General features: G+C 41.6%; 1 protein-coding gene across 1 annotated transcript in view; it reads right to left on the bottom strand.

The window, feature by feature from the left end:
- Positions 1 to 1,824: 1,824 nt before the first annotated feature.
- CA13 (carbonic anhydrase 13) overlaps positions 1,825 to 15,725 on the bottom strand; it is a 36,811-nt gene continuing 22,910 nt past the window's right edge. The window contains exon 7 of the mRNA XM_025394576.1: positions 1,825 to 4,671. Within this exon, the coding sequence (XP_025250361.1) occupies positions 4,552 to 4,671 (120 nt within the window). The 3' untranslated portion in view covers positions 1,825 to 4,551. The remainder of the gene's footprint in view (positions 4,672 to 15,725) is intronic.

Raw genomic sequence — 15,725 nt, 5'->3', positions numbered from 1 at the left:
GGTTATCCAAACACTCAGATCATTCACTCTTGTATTAAGCTAACTTTCCTTCTGTCAGAGTCTTCCGTCCTACCAAAACTTGACATATGAAGATCAGTTACACTCAAGTGCATATCACTGCCGGTAACTTGGAAAATTATCCTGAGTGGAGTTTGCATTTCAATGGGTATTGAAACCTTAACGTAAAGGATTTAGTCTTCTTCAGTAAAATGTGAAAGATCTTGGTGAGGTAGTTATCTGAGGGCCAGGATGCCTTCCCATCCTCTCAAATAAGACCACTATTTCTTGACCTACATTTTCTGCAGCCCCACTCAGAAGGTACTGAAAGCCTTTCAAAAAATATCCCATTCCCATACCATTTTTGATAGAATGTGTATAAGTAAAGCTACTAACTTTATGTTAGAAAAACAAAAAAGGACTTCCCTATGAACAGCTCAGCAAATATTTCAAAGCATAATCTTACTCTTACCCCAACCTTTCCTCCTCTCCCCTACCCCTCCCCTTCCCTACGCCCCCTCCTCTTGCCCTCCCCTCCCCCTCTCCTCCCCTTCCTTTCTGTTCCCTTCCTGAAAATTTAGTCCAATGTCTATAAGATAGAGCCAAGCAAGGTGGACACTGCATGATGACAGGAGGGACAACGCAGCCTAGCCCAGGATGCCAGAACCCAAGCTGAGTGAGACAGGCATCTGTGCAGTGTGAGGGTGAGAGGTGAAGTAGTAATGGGGTATTTGCTACACACAGAAGAATGAGCCAAATCAGAAACTATGTTGGGGATAATGGAAGCCAGGTTTCTCACTGTTGGAGAAGGAAATTACAAATATAGAAATGGAGAAAACTAGAATGAACAGTGTAGTGCTGGATTAGAATTGGAGATATGAGTGTGAAATCATGTTTTAATGTAAATAAGTATAGACATGTAGATATTTATCTGTGCGTATACATTCTCAACCACTGTTTATCAAGAGGGCCTCCGAGTAGCAACATTCCAATAGCAATGAGCTCACCCAAATCTTGGTTTTCTCAATACTATTTTCTACTAAGAGAAATCAGGGCTACTTGGTTCTAGGGCTGGGGAAAGAAAAGTATAAAATGAGCCAGGAACATAGGAGAGCTGCCAGAAAGTAAGTACATGGTGACATGACAAAAGGAGACACAAGTCAGCTTGAAGGTGCTCCTGCTGGGCAAAACAAAAAATTTGAGCATCAGAATAAACAATGATAATAACAGAATACAGCCTATTAAATAACACAGGTATCTCTAAATCTATGCTGGAAACAAATGAATAAATTACAGGTTTAATGAGGAACAGAATATTTATATACTCTTAAAAGAATCCCTTCCCAACAAATATTTACAAAGGACATAATAACTTTACAACAAAGACATCTAGCAGACAGCATCTGATATAGTTTGGCTGTGTCCCCACCCAAATCTCATCTTGAATTGTAGCTCCCATAATTCCCACGTGTTATGGGAGGGACCCAGTGGGAGGTAACTGAATCATGAGGGCGGTTTCCCCCATACTGTTCTCCTGGTAGTGAATAAGTCTCAGGAGATCTGATGGTTTTATAAGGGGAAACCGCTTTTGCTTGATTTTCATTCTCTCTCTTGCCTACCACCATGTAAGATGTGCCTTTTGCCTTCTGCCATGATTGTGAGGTCTCTCCAGCCACAGGGAACTGTGAGTCCATTAAACGTTTTTTCTTTATAAATTACCCAGTCTCGGGTAATTGAAGGACACGTGAAGGAAACATGAAAACTAAATGGACAAGTTATTCTTGAATGGATTGAGTGATTAATAATAAAGCCAAGTTTGTGAAAATGAAAGCTTGTCTCATTCTCTTTATTGTGGTTGAATCCAATTTAAAGTAAAATATGAAATGCTTAACAATCATAAAATCAATATTTGCTGTGGTAAACAAAAGAGATCTACACTAGTATTTACAACTTTTTAATTTGTTTAAAAAGGAAGCAATATAACCATTTTAACACACATTTAAACCTTTTGCCTCTAGGAGATATATCAGTTAACACACAATATTCAAGGAAATCAGTGCCGTATAGATATTTCTGGTCTATTAAGGTGCAATTTATAATACAGAACCAACACAACATTGCAGCAGAAACCATAAGTTACAAAGTAGTAACTCTCACAGACAGTAATTAGAACCCCTGTCCTACATGCCCCTCCAGATATAGTAACTTACATTCTTCGAGAAAACAGGTTCTTTCTCTGACTGGGACACTTCACAGGTCTTTCCAAACTAAAGAAACACTTTTCCACTCAACACTGGCTTTTAGAAACCATTAGAACTTTTAGTTTTACAAGTTACAATTAATTAGTATCCCTTTAAAAATAAACTATTTTCAAAAGAGAATGTATTTTACTTGTTATATTAACTTACAGTACATTTGATTTCAACCAGAGAGATAATTACCAAAGACAGCAAATAAATTTTTTAAAAATATTTGATTCATTAAATAATCGCTACAGATCAATCTTCTAAAAGCCTTAAACTAGACACCGAGGGAAAAAGAACATTGACCAAAGTATTAGCTTCACTCTTAGGGAGCTCACCTTATGCAACAGTATCCATCACTGTTACACAATTTACTGATATTCAGTTACTCTATCAACATTGCAGGATAAGGTCAATTATTAAAATCTACATTCAAGCCAGGTGTGGTGGCTTATGCCTGTAATTCCAGCAATTTGAGAGGCTGAGGCAGGCAGATCACTTGAGGTCAGGAGTTTGAGACCAACCTGGCCAACACTGCAAACCCCCATCTCTACTAAAAATACAAAAATTAGCCAGGTGTGGTGGCATGTGCCTGTCATCCCAGCCACTAAAGAGGCTGAGGCAGGAGAATCATTTGAACCCGGGAGGTGGAGGTTGCAGTGAGCCGAGATCATGCCATTATACTTCAGCCTCAGTGACAGAGTAAGACTCAGTTGGAAAAAAAAAAAAAGAAAAAAAAACTACATCCAGAGGAAGAGAGATATAAGAAACAAATCATCAAAATCAAGGGAACTCAGGTAAACTTATGTTAGAGGATGACAAAAGTATAGCATGTGTGCAAGTCTTAAATGTGGTTATTAAATTAATGCTTAGTGTCCCTCCGTTTGTACCAGAAAGAGCAAAAGAAACACTACTCTTATCCCCCACCAAAAACAAACAAAAAAAAGGATAATAGGTTAAAATTAAGATCAAGCTCCACCTGACAAAATTAAGAGACGGAGGGACATGCATAAAAGGAAAAGTGAGTTTTGCCATGGAAATGGGTTGAAGGGCTTATGGACCCATTATATATTTATAGGAGACTGAAGTAATTTTTTCCACAAATTGACAGAATAATGACCCACACAAGATTGCGTTCTGCTTTGCTGCCAAAACACCAGGCAAAAATGGGCAATGTGTTCATCATGCCTGAGGGCAGCTGTGACTGTACTGGTACTATGTTATATGTTAGTTTCAAACCATGTTAATGTCATAAACTGGCAGGCATTGCATTTTGTCAGCTATTAGCCAGTTCATTATTAACATTACTGAGTGAATATTATATATGGTATAATTCATTACAGTGTAAATAGCCATTTATACCCTGAGGAATTCCTCACCAAGACCATAAGGAATATTTTTGATCAGTGGAGGAGACACATTAAGTAGCTTTATCCCATTGCCCTTAACTCTTATATTGTGCATTTTATTAAAGGTATCATGCAATGAGAGTTAGCAACATAATCACTGCAAAAATTATCCTTATAGGAAAACATAATCTACTTTTTATGAATTGGAATAACAACAAAATATTAAGCAGAATCACTTGTTTCAAAAAAAAGTATCACAATCCTATCATTTGAGATGTAAGTTTCCACCTAACATCACTGAGAGCTGTGACTAATTCAGTCTCTATGGCCAGCTAAAATTTTTAATACATTCTGAAGTTTGCAATGTTAACCATATTTTCATGCAGGTTGAAGTAGACATATTTCATGGCTTTTAATATATGTCAAACAATGCTTACTGTGAAAATCCATGAGTGCAAATATGAGACAGTAAGTTAGTAAAGAGATCTAAGCCAGCTGGGCTTGATGGCCCAGGCCTGAAATCCTAGCACTTTGAGAGGCCAAGGCAGGAGGCTCACTTGAGGCCAGGAGCTGGAGACCAGCCTGGGCAACACCGCAAGACCCCATTTCTAAAAAAAAAAAAAAAAAAAAAAAAAAAATTAGCCAGGCATGCTGGGTCCTACGTACTCTGGAGGCTGAGGTGGGAGGATCACTTGAGTCCAGGAGTTGGTAGCTACAATTAGCCAAGATGGTACCACTGCACTCCAGCCTGGGTGACAGAGTGAGACCCTATCACTAAAAAAATTACAAAAAGAGAGAGAGAGAGATCTAGTGTTCTTTGTGACACTGAAGCTCATAGTAAAATGGTTCCTATAAATTAGAATTCTACAAAGGAGTTGTTGGCAGAGACTTTTGTGTTGTGTTTTGTTTTGTTTCATTGTCTCTCCACAGCCATGTTTGGGGGAGTTCATTGGTGACAATTTTTAACGGAAAGAGGCTCTCACTTTGCGGCCCTTCAGAGGCTGCGGTGGGCGGTGATTGCTCACCAGAAAAGCTGCTGCTTCACCCTCCGCTGTGCACAGGAGACTGCGGAATTTGGCCAGCTGTAGAAGAAGAAAAGAGTTAGCTTCAGCATAGAAATTCCCACCAATATTAATGAATTACCCTGCATAAAGAATTAAGATATATTTATAACCAGGAACAAAAAATATTGCAACGAAATTTTTCTGTTATATGTCATATATAATAAAGAAACTCTTTTGCTAAATTCTCATCGCTCTACAAATACCTACAGGTTCCAAAATTAAATGTATAAGCATTTTTAAGTTGATGATCAAAGTAACAAGAGGAAACATCTAGAGTGTGGTTTAAAGAGTAAATATCTAGAAATCAGAGAATGCTTTTCAATGTTTTTCAATCTGTAAACACACACATTTTATGACAAAAATGAACTCAACTATATATGCTCTTTTGAAACCTAATTTTTTCACTTGGTATATATACTAGCCATTTTTGCATAACAATATCAACCTACATCACTATTTTTTATTGCTGAAAACTTTTCTATTATAAATATGTTTTATAAATTTTTAACAACCCCTTGGTGGTTTAATATTATTTATTAAAAGTTAGTACAGGCCTAAAGTGAAGTTGGAAAAATTAAAACTAATTTTATCTTCTCAAAAATATGCACCAAAATTATATTGTCAATTAATAAAAGTAAATCTTTGGTGTTTGTTTTATTTTGATGAAGACAAATTAGGAATGAGAACCTACATTCTCTAAACTTTGTTAACCATCTAATCTCAGAGTCAAGCAAATTCAGACTAGGACACATCCTTTAGGTTTTCATCAAATACCTGATGCCTAAAATGTTTCTTATACAGTACTAACCAGGATGGGGGGCAGAGGGGAGGGAGGGCCTTTATAAGAAATAGGCAACAGTTTGTAACTATGCTCTAAGGCAATAGGATCAACCATCATATATACAAGCAACCATGTTTTCCACATGTGGTATTTTGAGGGCTTTATTTGTTTGTTTGCTTGTTTTTTGAGACAGAGTCTTGCTCTGTCGCCCAGGCTGGAGTGCAACGGCACAATCTCAGCGCACTGCAACCTAAGCCTCCCAGGTTCAGGCAATTCTCCTGCTTCAGCCTCCCATGTAGCCGGGACTACAGGCAGGAGCCACCACGCCCAGCTAATTTTTGTAGTTTTAGTGGAGATGGGGTTTCACCATGTTGGCCAGGATGGTCTCGATCTCTTGACCTCATGATCTGCCCTCCTCAGCCTCCCAAAGTGCTGGGATTACAGGCAGGAGCCACCACACCCAGCCATTTTGAGGTTTTTTTGTTTTGTTTTGTTTTTAAGTACAGATATGGGAAGGAGACAAATGTTTACAACATACTATTACTCATGTTTCAATAGACCAGATCATTATAGCTAAAACCACATGAGGCTTAAGAGAATCTCTGGTCAAGTAGCAGAGGCTAACAGCAGAGGCTAACCTCTGAGACCATAGGAAAGACACCTAGTCTTCTGCAGATCATGACGATCCAGGTCTGTCTGGAGTGGTCATTCCAGGTGGCTGTGCAGGAATTCTGAGTCCTGAATTAAAGCATGGGTCCACAGGCTTCATCAAGCAACCTGCCTCCACAGTGATACTGCTGATTCCTCTGAAGAGGTTGGCTTTATTTTTCTCCCACAACCCCAGTTCCTGCCCCTGTTCAATCCCTCTGGAAGTTGATCATGGCTCCCTGCCCCAGCAGCACTCTCAGCTCACCAGTCTAGAATTGGATCCGACTTCAACTCCTTCTCTGAACAGCCTGTGTATTTTGGTAAGAGTTCCTAGACCTGTTCTGATGTCTCGCCAAACCCCTTCCCCTTATAACTGGGTCTCACAATCATTTGGCCCAGCTAGGTCAACCCTGTATTTGCCAGTCCCCATTCAGATTTGCTTCTCTTGGCTCTAGGTGTCCTCTACTACTGCCCTGGCCTTAAAATGCACATCCCTGGCTGGTTCCCACTGGTCTTATCCCTTTATGTGGTTCCAGGCTTTATCCAGGCAGGCAACAAAGCTGCCCCCTGTCACTAAGGCTGACTCAGTACCTACAGGTTCCCAGTAGAAATGTTCCCAGTTCAGCCTTGAGGCTGAAGCAGGTATGACCTGTTTTGCTGGTTTCCTTGACTCTAATACTGAAATTCTAATTTCATTGTGTAGCAACTCCAATAAGCTGAAATACTCTTCTTCTATGGTTCTGTAAACAGCTTTATGTCACTCTTATGCTCAAACCTCTTTGATAGCACTCGACTGCCTGCCAAAATTGAGTAATAATAAAAATAAGTTCTGTTATGGAAAATGATGGACTAGGCACTGTGTTAAGTGCTTTACATTACCTTAGTTAATCTCCAAAATATCCTTATCAATAATATATAATTATTCCATTTTACAGATGAGAAACTTGAGGGGTAGCTGAGAAGTTTCAATAAATAAGCCATCTTGACAAGCCATGCACAAACCACAGAGAAACTTGTTTTCTGTTTCCCCATTTTCCCCTATCCTTTTAATTTACATTTTATTATGTAAATATTCAAAAGGACACAAAGGTAGAAAAAGCAACATCATAAATCACCAGGAATCCATGACCTAGCTTCAACAATCATCGACATACAGCCAATTTTTCCATCCATTCTCCCACCAAAGCTGTCTTTGCATTTGCCATCCTACCCAAACTAGGCTATTTTTAAGCAAATTCCAAACATCATATCATTTTAGTGTAAACATTTCCAAATACATCCCTATAATACATCACATTTCTAACATTTTTATAGGTACCCAAAACAAATGTGTCAGCATGGCTTCCAAGCCCCTTGACCACCCAGTTCTAACTAACCTTCCTAGATGGATCTATTATGTCCACACGCATGTCTCACTCTAAGCCAGTTTTGGGAGGGGTGGTCCCAAAGCATCTGAATGAAAATACTTTGAGTTAATTCTTAAAAATTCAGATCCCTGGACCCTACCCCAAATTTGTGAATTGGAATTTCTAATAAGGTCCAAGGATTCACTTTTTTCTTTCTTTCTTTTTTTTTAAGATAGAGTCTCGCTCTGTCACTCAGGCTGGATTGCAGTGGCATAATCTCGACTCACTGCAACCTCCACCACCTGGGTTCAAGCAATTCTCATGCCTCAGCCTCCGGAGTAGCTGGGGTTACAGGCAGGCGCTACCACGCCAATTTTTTTTTTTTTTTTTTTAAGTGGAGACAGGGTTTTGCCATGTTGGCCAGGCTGGTCTTGAACTCCTGGTCTCAAGTGATCCTCCCGCCTCAGCCTTTCAAAGTGCTGGGAGAAAGATTGTCCCCAGGGCCTGAAAGCTTAAGGGAATGAATAATTCCTCCCTCCTCAGGCCCAGTCCCAAGGCGTAAGGCCACTTGCTCCAGCAGTGTGCGTCAGCAAGATAGCAGAAGCAGGAAGAGAGCTGGCTGGAAGACACACACCCCCTGAAGATCCAGAGGGAGGCCGTACGGGTATATGCAGCGGTCACATCAGACTGGGACACTTCCTGTTTACAGAGGACTATAGAGTCCCTCCCCCATCCTCACGTGGGGATGACGCCATTTTAGGCCTCCCCCCATCTGCACCCAGGCGCTCATTACAACATCGTGTTGCTCCACACCGCCTCGTGTTGTCTGTCTGTTGGTGCGCTCTCAGGGTTCAAACCGATACACAAGCCTTGCATCTAGTATCAGTACCCGCCCTACTGTCCACGGCAGCCCCTCCGAGCTGCCATGAGTGTTATCTATCAGTCTTTCCACTACGGAGGAAAAATACAACAATCCTTTACTTACCATACTCATACAGAAGAATCCTGTTATGGAATCTTAATCGAGGAATGTGTTGAGTCAGGGAAAAGTTACTATAAAGTAAAAAATCTAGGAGTATCTGGCAGTCGTAATGGGACTACATGTCCAAAAGGTAAGCAGTGGCTTTGCTTCACCAAAATTGGACAATGGGGAGCAAACACTCAAGTGCTAGATGATATAAAGAGAGAACAGATTACAGCCAAACAAAAGCCAACAGCCCCCCTCCAAAATTACCCGTGGCATTTCCATCCCTTTATATAAAACTACAAGCAGACATATCCCATCCTAAGCCAGGAAAGAACCTGTTTGTAGATCTAGGAGAGCTCATCGTGCTTACCATGAATGTGTGCAATCACTGGGTATGCGGGGGAGCCCATGTGAGTGAACAGTGGCCACGGTATGGAATAGACTCTATTCCCCCTTACTTACTAGCATCCCAAAACTCCAGCCTCACTTTCACTCCTCAGGAATGCCCACAGTCCTGGACACGTCTAGTAACAGGGACGATGTGCATATCCCGCAGGTGGAATAAAACCCATCACGCCATAGGTGAAAGCCCCTGTCACCAAACCCTAACAGTCAGTGCCTCCACAGCAGAGTGGTAGCCAAAATTACCCCACGGAGCTTGGTCTCCTTCTAACTTAAGCTGCCTCAATTATGTCTTGCCAAAAAAGGCCTGGTACTGTACCAACACCATTAACCCTTATGCCGCATACCCCAGCCTAAGTGCACTATGGGACAATCCTATTAACACCAGCCTATAACAGATTGCCCCTGATGGATTCTTTTGGATATGTGGAACCCAGGCATACTCATGGCTACCTTATCACTGGCAAGGTACTTGCTTCCTAGGCACAATTAAACCTGGATTCTTTTTTACCTCCAAAGCAGGCGGGCAACACCCTCGGAGTCCCTGTGTATGATAACCTAACCAGAGAAAAATGATCCTTGGAGGTAGGAGGGAGCCAAAGATGACAAGAGGACAAGTGGCCTCCACAACGGATCATCAAATATTACGGCCCTGCCACTTGGGCTGAGGATGGTCCATGGGGTTATTGCACTCCCATATATATGCTAAATAGAACAATTAGACTACAAGCTGTTCTAGAGATAATCACTAACCAAACCGCCTCAGCCCTAGAAATGCTCTCACAACAAAACCAAATGCGCGCAGCAGTTTATCAAAACAGGCTAGCACTAAACCGCTTATTAGCAGAAGAGGGTGGGATGTATGGTAAGTTTAATATCTATAATTGCTGTCTTAACATAGACAATCATGGAAAAGTGGTTCTAGAAATCGCTTCAAACATCAGAAAAGAAGCCCATGTATCAGTCCAAACCTGGAAGGGATGGGACCCAACAAACCTTCTAGGAGGGTGGTTCTCTTATTTAGGAGGATTTAAAACACTGGTAGGGACAGCAATCTTCATCATTGGGAGCCTCCTGTTTCTCCCTGTGTTATCCCACTAATAATAAAAGCATTAAAACTCTTGTTGAAACTACAGTTAGCCTCCAGGACAATCCAGACGATGCTCCTGCTACAACGACACGATGGATACCAACTCGTCTCTCAAGAATACCCCCAAATTAAGTTTTTCTTTTTCCAAGGTGCCCACGCCACCCCTATGTCACTCCTGAAGTAGTTACTGAGAAAGTCATCCCTTTTCCCTTTTCTATAGCCAAACAGACAGGAATGAAAGATTCTCCGGGGGACCTGAAAGCTCGGCAGGGGGTGAACAACTCCTCCCTCCTCAGGCTGAGTCCCAAGGCACAAGGCCACTGACGCCAGCAGCATGCGTCAGCAAGATAGCAGAAGCAGAAAGAGAGCTGGCTGGAAGACACATATCCCCTGAAGACCGAGAGAGAGGCCGTCCGGGTACCACATAGCAGTTACATCAGACTGAGATACTTCCTGTTTACAGGAGACTATAAAACCCCCGCCTGCCCTGTCCTCACTTGGGACTGACGCCATTTTAGGCCTCAGCCCGTCTGCACCCAGGCGCTCATTAAAACAACGTGTTGCTCCACAGCACCTGGTGTTGTCTGTTGGCCCGCTCTCGGGGTTCGAACGGATACAAGAGCCTTACATCCCCGGATGCAGACGGGTTGAGGCCTATGGCTTCAGCCCCAAGTGAGGACAGGGCAGGGATTTTATAGTCCTCTGTAAACAGGAAGTGTCCCAGTCTGAAGTAACTGCTACGTAGTACCCAGATGGCCTCCCTCTCGGTCTTCAGGGGGTATGTGTCTTCCGGCCAGCTCTATTCCTGCTTCTGCTATCTTGCTGACGCATGCTGCTGGTGCAAATGCCCTTGCACCTTGGGACCGGGCCTGAGGAGGTAGGAGTTATTCATTCCTTTAAACTTTCAGGCCCTCGGGAGAATCTTTCACTGGGATTACAGGGGTGAGCCATGCGCCCAGCCTGAGAAAGAGCTGTTACCCAGACTATATAAAGGACTCTTGCAAACAACTCAGTGTTAAAATGGACAGATGATTTGAACAGATACTTAACAAAAGGAAATACATACATAGCCATTAAGCATATAAAAAATTTTCAAAATCAGTGGTCATTAGATAAATGCAAATTAAAATCACACATACCCACTAGAATACCTAAAGTTAGAAAAATTGACAATGCCAAATGCTTGCAGGGGTATGAAGCAACCAGAAATCTCATACATTGCTGGTGGGAATTTAATATGACACAGCCACTTTAGAAAATAATATAGTAGTACTTTACTCAGCCGGGCACAGTGGTTCATGCCTGTAATCCCAGCACTTTGGGAGGCTGAGGCGGGCAAATCACTTGAGGTCAGGAGTTCGAGACCAGCCTGGCTAACATGGTGAAACCCTGTCTCTACTAAAAATACAAAAATTAGCTGGGTGTGGTGGCGAGTGCCTGTAATCACAGCTACTCAGGAGGCTGAGGCAGGAGAATTGCTTGAACCCGGGAGGTGGTGGTTGCAGTGAACCAAGATCACACCACTGCACTCCAGCCTGGGCAACAAAGCGAGACTCCTTCAGAAAAAAAAAAAAAAAAAGAAAACAATATAATAGTACTTTACAAAATTAAGCAAACATGACCTAGTAATTCCAGTCCTAGGTATTGACACAAGATACATAAAAATGTGTGCACACAAAAGTGTGCAAATTATTCCTAATATCCATATATGGATTGCCATTATTCATAACGGCCAAAAATTAAAAGCAAACCAAATGTCCATCAACTGTGAAATATATTTTTAAAATATAATATATCCATACCATGGAATATTACACAGTAATAAAAATTAATGAAATGGGTCAGGTACCATGGGTCACACCTATAATCCCAACACTTTGGGAGGCCAAGATGGGTAGATCACTTGAGGCCAGGAGTTCAAGACCGGCCTGGCCAACATTGTGAAACCCCATCTCTACTAAAAATACAAAAATTGGCTGGGCGTGGTGGTGAGTGCTTGTAGTTCCAGCTACTCAGGAGGCTAAGACAGCAGAATCACTTGAACCTGGGAGGTGGAGGTTGCAGTGAGCCAATATCACGCCACTGCACTCCAGCCTGGGCAGCAGGGCCAGACTCTGTCTCTAAGAAAAAAATAAAATAAAATAAAATGGATGAATCTTAAAAAGATTATACCAGTAAAAGAATTCAAACACAAAACTCTATTGTATGACTCATTTAAATAAAATTCTAGAAAAAGTAAAATTCTAGCGACAGCACATCAGTTGTCGCCTAGGACTATAGTGAAGAAGGTTAAGGACTACAAGAGAGCACCAGAAAATTTTTGGCTGAGATCTCTATCTTTTATTTATTTATTTTGAGATGGAGTCTTGCTCTGTCACCCAGGCTGGAGTGCAGCCGTGCAATCTGGGCTCACTGCAACCTTGCCTCCCGGGTTCAGGCGATTCTCCTGCCTCAGCCTCCTGAGTAGCTGGGATTATAGGCGTACACCACCACACGTGGCTAATTTTTGTATTTTTAGTAGAGACAGGGTTTTACCATGTTGACCAGGCTGGTCTTGAACTCCAGACCTTAGGAGATTCACCCGCCTTGGCCTCCCAAAATGCTAGGATTAGAGGTGTGAGCCACAGTGGTGGTTGAGAACTACATCTTGACTGCAGTAGTTGTAGCATGTCTATATACAGTTACCAAAATCAGCAACCACACACTTAGAATTCATGAGTTTCACTGCATGCAAATAATATCATAATAAAAAAGAGTTATTTTTCTTTAAAAGGAGAGTAGAAACAAAGCCAAGTATTTTGCATATTGAATTTCAGCTAAGTAACCCAATGTTGATGATTTAAGATAACCCAAAGAGATTTGGCAAGAGAAGTTGGCCCTCCAGAGAAAATGACAGATTTGTCTTCAAAAGGATCAGAAAATAGTACATTTATCTGCTCACTGGCATGGCAGTTAAGAATTTAGTCCTGAATGAGTGACTCTGAGAGAGAAAAATGGACTTAAATCAAGAAAAAGAAAATGAAAAACATCTGATTTGCCCCTTAGGTCAAACTGTAACTTGACAGGAAACTGTGGAGAAAACCCTAGGAAAAAATCCGGACAACACTACACTTAGTATTCATATCTCCTTGGGCATTTCTTGATTGTGACAGTGTCTCAGACTTACCTTGTTTTTGATGACCTTGGCAGTTTTAATGACCTTGAGAATACTGACTGTTTTATAGAATGTCCCCTGACTGGATTTTGCCTGATATTTTTTCATGGTTAGACTGGGACTGAATTTTTTTTCTTTTGCTTTATTCTTTAACTTTTAAAACCACCACAATATCAGATTTTAATAAATTGAATTGTTACTCAAATAATTTTCTCAATTTGGTTAGAAACTAAAATATGTGAAAGTGTTCCTACTAGAGGAGATTTAAGTGGATGCTCCAAAGTGAATTAACGATCACTTCAGAGCTCTAAAACACAGCTATTATTTTATATACTGTTCTGCAGAAAAACCACATTAATAATAGTAATCCATTGAGCCTCAAATAAGACAAAGTAGTGAATCCACAGCTAGGCAGTCATAATTCCTAAACTTGCAGGTAGATATTTTTAATAAGGTTAACTTTATTATTTTTAAGGAACTAAACTATATATTTTGATATATTCTCCTCCAGATCACTGGTGGATTGAAAGCAAAAAATAAAACTAAACAAAAAGTTATTTTCCAAGTGGCTTTAAGAAATAATAGTATCCTTGAAATATGATGGAAAATATGATTCCCTTATTAACCACCTTGATGTTACAGTTTATTCATTCTTAGTATCATTCAGTTCAAATTTAATAAAGAAATATAAAAGTAAACCATTTAGCATGTGACAGGGAGAAAAATGAATTCCCTTATTAAGGACTCTGAATCAGTAACAGGTCATTTTTCTCATGATACAATGATAGAAAAATTCACAGGAGTTTTCATGTCAGTCAAGCTCTGGATTTCTACACAGACCTTTGTAAAATGTTTTAAAAAGTATACACACTAGGTTATTATTTGCCTTTAATCCTAAAAACAAGGTCAACAAGGAGAAACACCCAACAGAAAGAAGGATGTGTTCAATGCTCCAAGGGGAAATGCTGCCTGAAATGATCTCGGTAAAGGTGGGCCAGCTCTGGTATCATTAGGAGAAACAATAAAGAGGTAGGCAGGTGGGCAAGCCCAGTACATGTGTACTTTATTAGCTGCAAAAATTACTAGACTATCACGCCTGTAATCCCAGCACTTTGGGAGGCTGAGGTGGGCAGATCATGAGGTCAGGAGATCGAGACCATCCTGGCTAACATGATGAAACCCCGTCTCTACTTAAAATACAAAGAATTAGCCGGGCGCGGTGGTGGGCACCTGTAGTCCCAGCTACTCAGGAGGCTGAGGGAGGAGAATGTCGTGAACCCGGGAGGCGGAGCTTGCAGTGAGCCAAGATCGCGCCACTGCACTCCAGCCTGGGCAACAGAGTGAGACTCTGTTTCAAAAAAAAAAAAAAAATTACTAGACTATGTTCATGATAAGATATTGCACCTAATTCAAAAAGAACAACAAAAACAAAACGAAGAAGCACAGCATCCAAGAACACACAGCATCCACCCATCAGATTGGCCAGCCCCCTGGTTCAGCGCTCCAGGCACAGTTTTTGAACATTAAAGACTGGATATCCTGACTGGGCGCAGTGGCTCATGCCTGTAATCCTAGCACTTCGGGAGGCCGAAGCAGAAGGATCATTTGAGGCCAGAAGTGGATCACTTCAAGACCAGCCAGGGAAATAACGCAAGATCCTGTCTACACAAACTTTTTCAAAGTAATAAGCCAGTCATGGTGGCGTGCCACTGTAGTTCCAGCTACATGGGAGGCTGAGGCAGGAAGATGAACAGCTTGAGCCCAGGAGTTCAAGGTTGGGGTGAGGTATGGTTGCATCCACTCCACACCAGCCTGGTTGACAAACTGGATATCCTGAGTCTGGCAGACTCTTGGCCTACAGGGGAAGCTCCATAAGCATTTAACAGAAGAATGAGTGACTAGATGTCTACATGAAAAGAGCCTCCCCACAGCCTCTCTACAAATGCTTTAAGCATTAAGCCCCTCAGACAGCCCAACAAAAGTTTTTGTCAACAAATGCCAAAAGATCAACAATTCTTCCTCTCCCTCTCACTCCCCTCCCCTTTCTCTCTCTTTTCTCTAACACTTAAATGAGATCTACCCTCTTTTTTTTTTTTTTTTTTTTTTTGAGGAGGAGTCTGGCTCTGTGGCCCAGACTGGAGTACAGTGGCCGGATCTCAGCTCACTGCAAGCTCCGCCGAGATCTACCCTCTTAACAAAAGAAAATTTTTTGAGACAAAAGTCTTGCTCTGGAATGCAGCAGCATGATCCTGATTCACTGCAGCATCTGCCTCTTGGGTTCAAGCAATCCTCCCACCTCAACCCCTCGAGTAGCTGGGACTACAGGCACGCACCACCACACCTGGCTAATTTTTGTATTTTCTGTAGAGACGGGGTTTTACCGTGTTGCCCAGGCTGGTCTCAAACTCCAGGGCTCAAGCGATCCACCCATCTCAGCCTCCCAAAGTGCTGAGATTACAGGCAGGATCCACTGTGCCCAGCCTACCCACTTAACTAGTTTTTAAGTGTACAAAACAACAATTTCTTACACTTAGCAGGCACACATTTCTTAAGGCACTGCACGAATCACTGTCCTCAAGTTTCACTTGGAAATTTGTAGAAGCAGGAGTGGAGACTCAGGTCAGAAAGAAAAATGTCACCTTCTATAAGTAGCCTGTCTCTGATTTTTTTGTTTGTATCTCAGC

Source organism: Theropithecus gelada, chromosome 8 (assembly GCF_003255815.1).
Source record: "Theropithecus gelada isolate Dixy chromosome 8, Tgel_1.0, whole genome shotgun sequence".
Classification (NCBI taxonomy): Eukaryota; Metazoa; Chordata; class Mammalia; order Primates; family Cercopithecidae; genus Theropithecus; species Theropithecus gelada.
The sequence above is the reverse complement of the archived record's forward strand: the minus strand, read 5'-3'. Positions and strand labels throughout refer to the sequence as shown.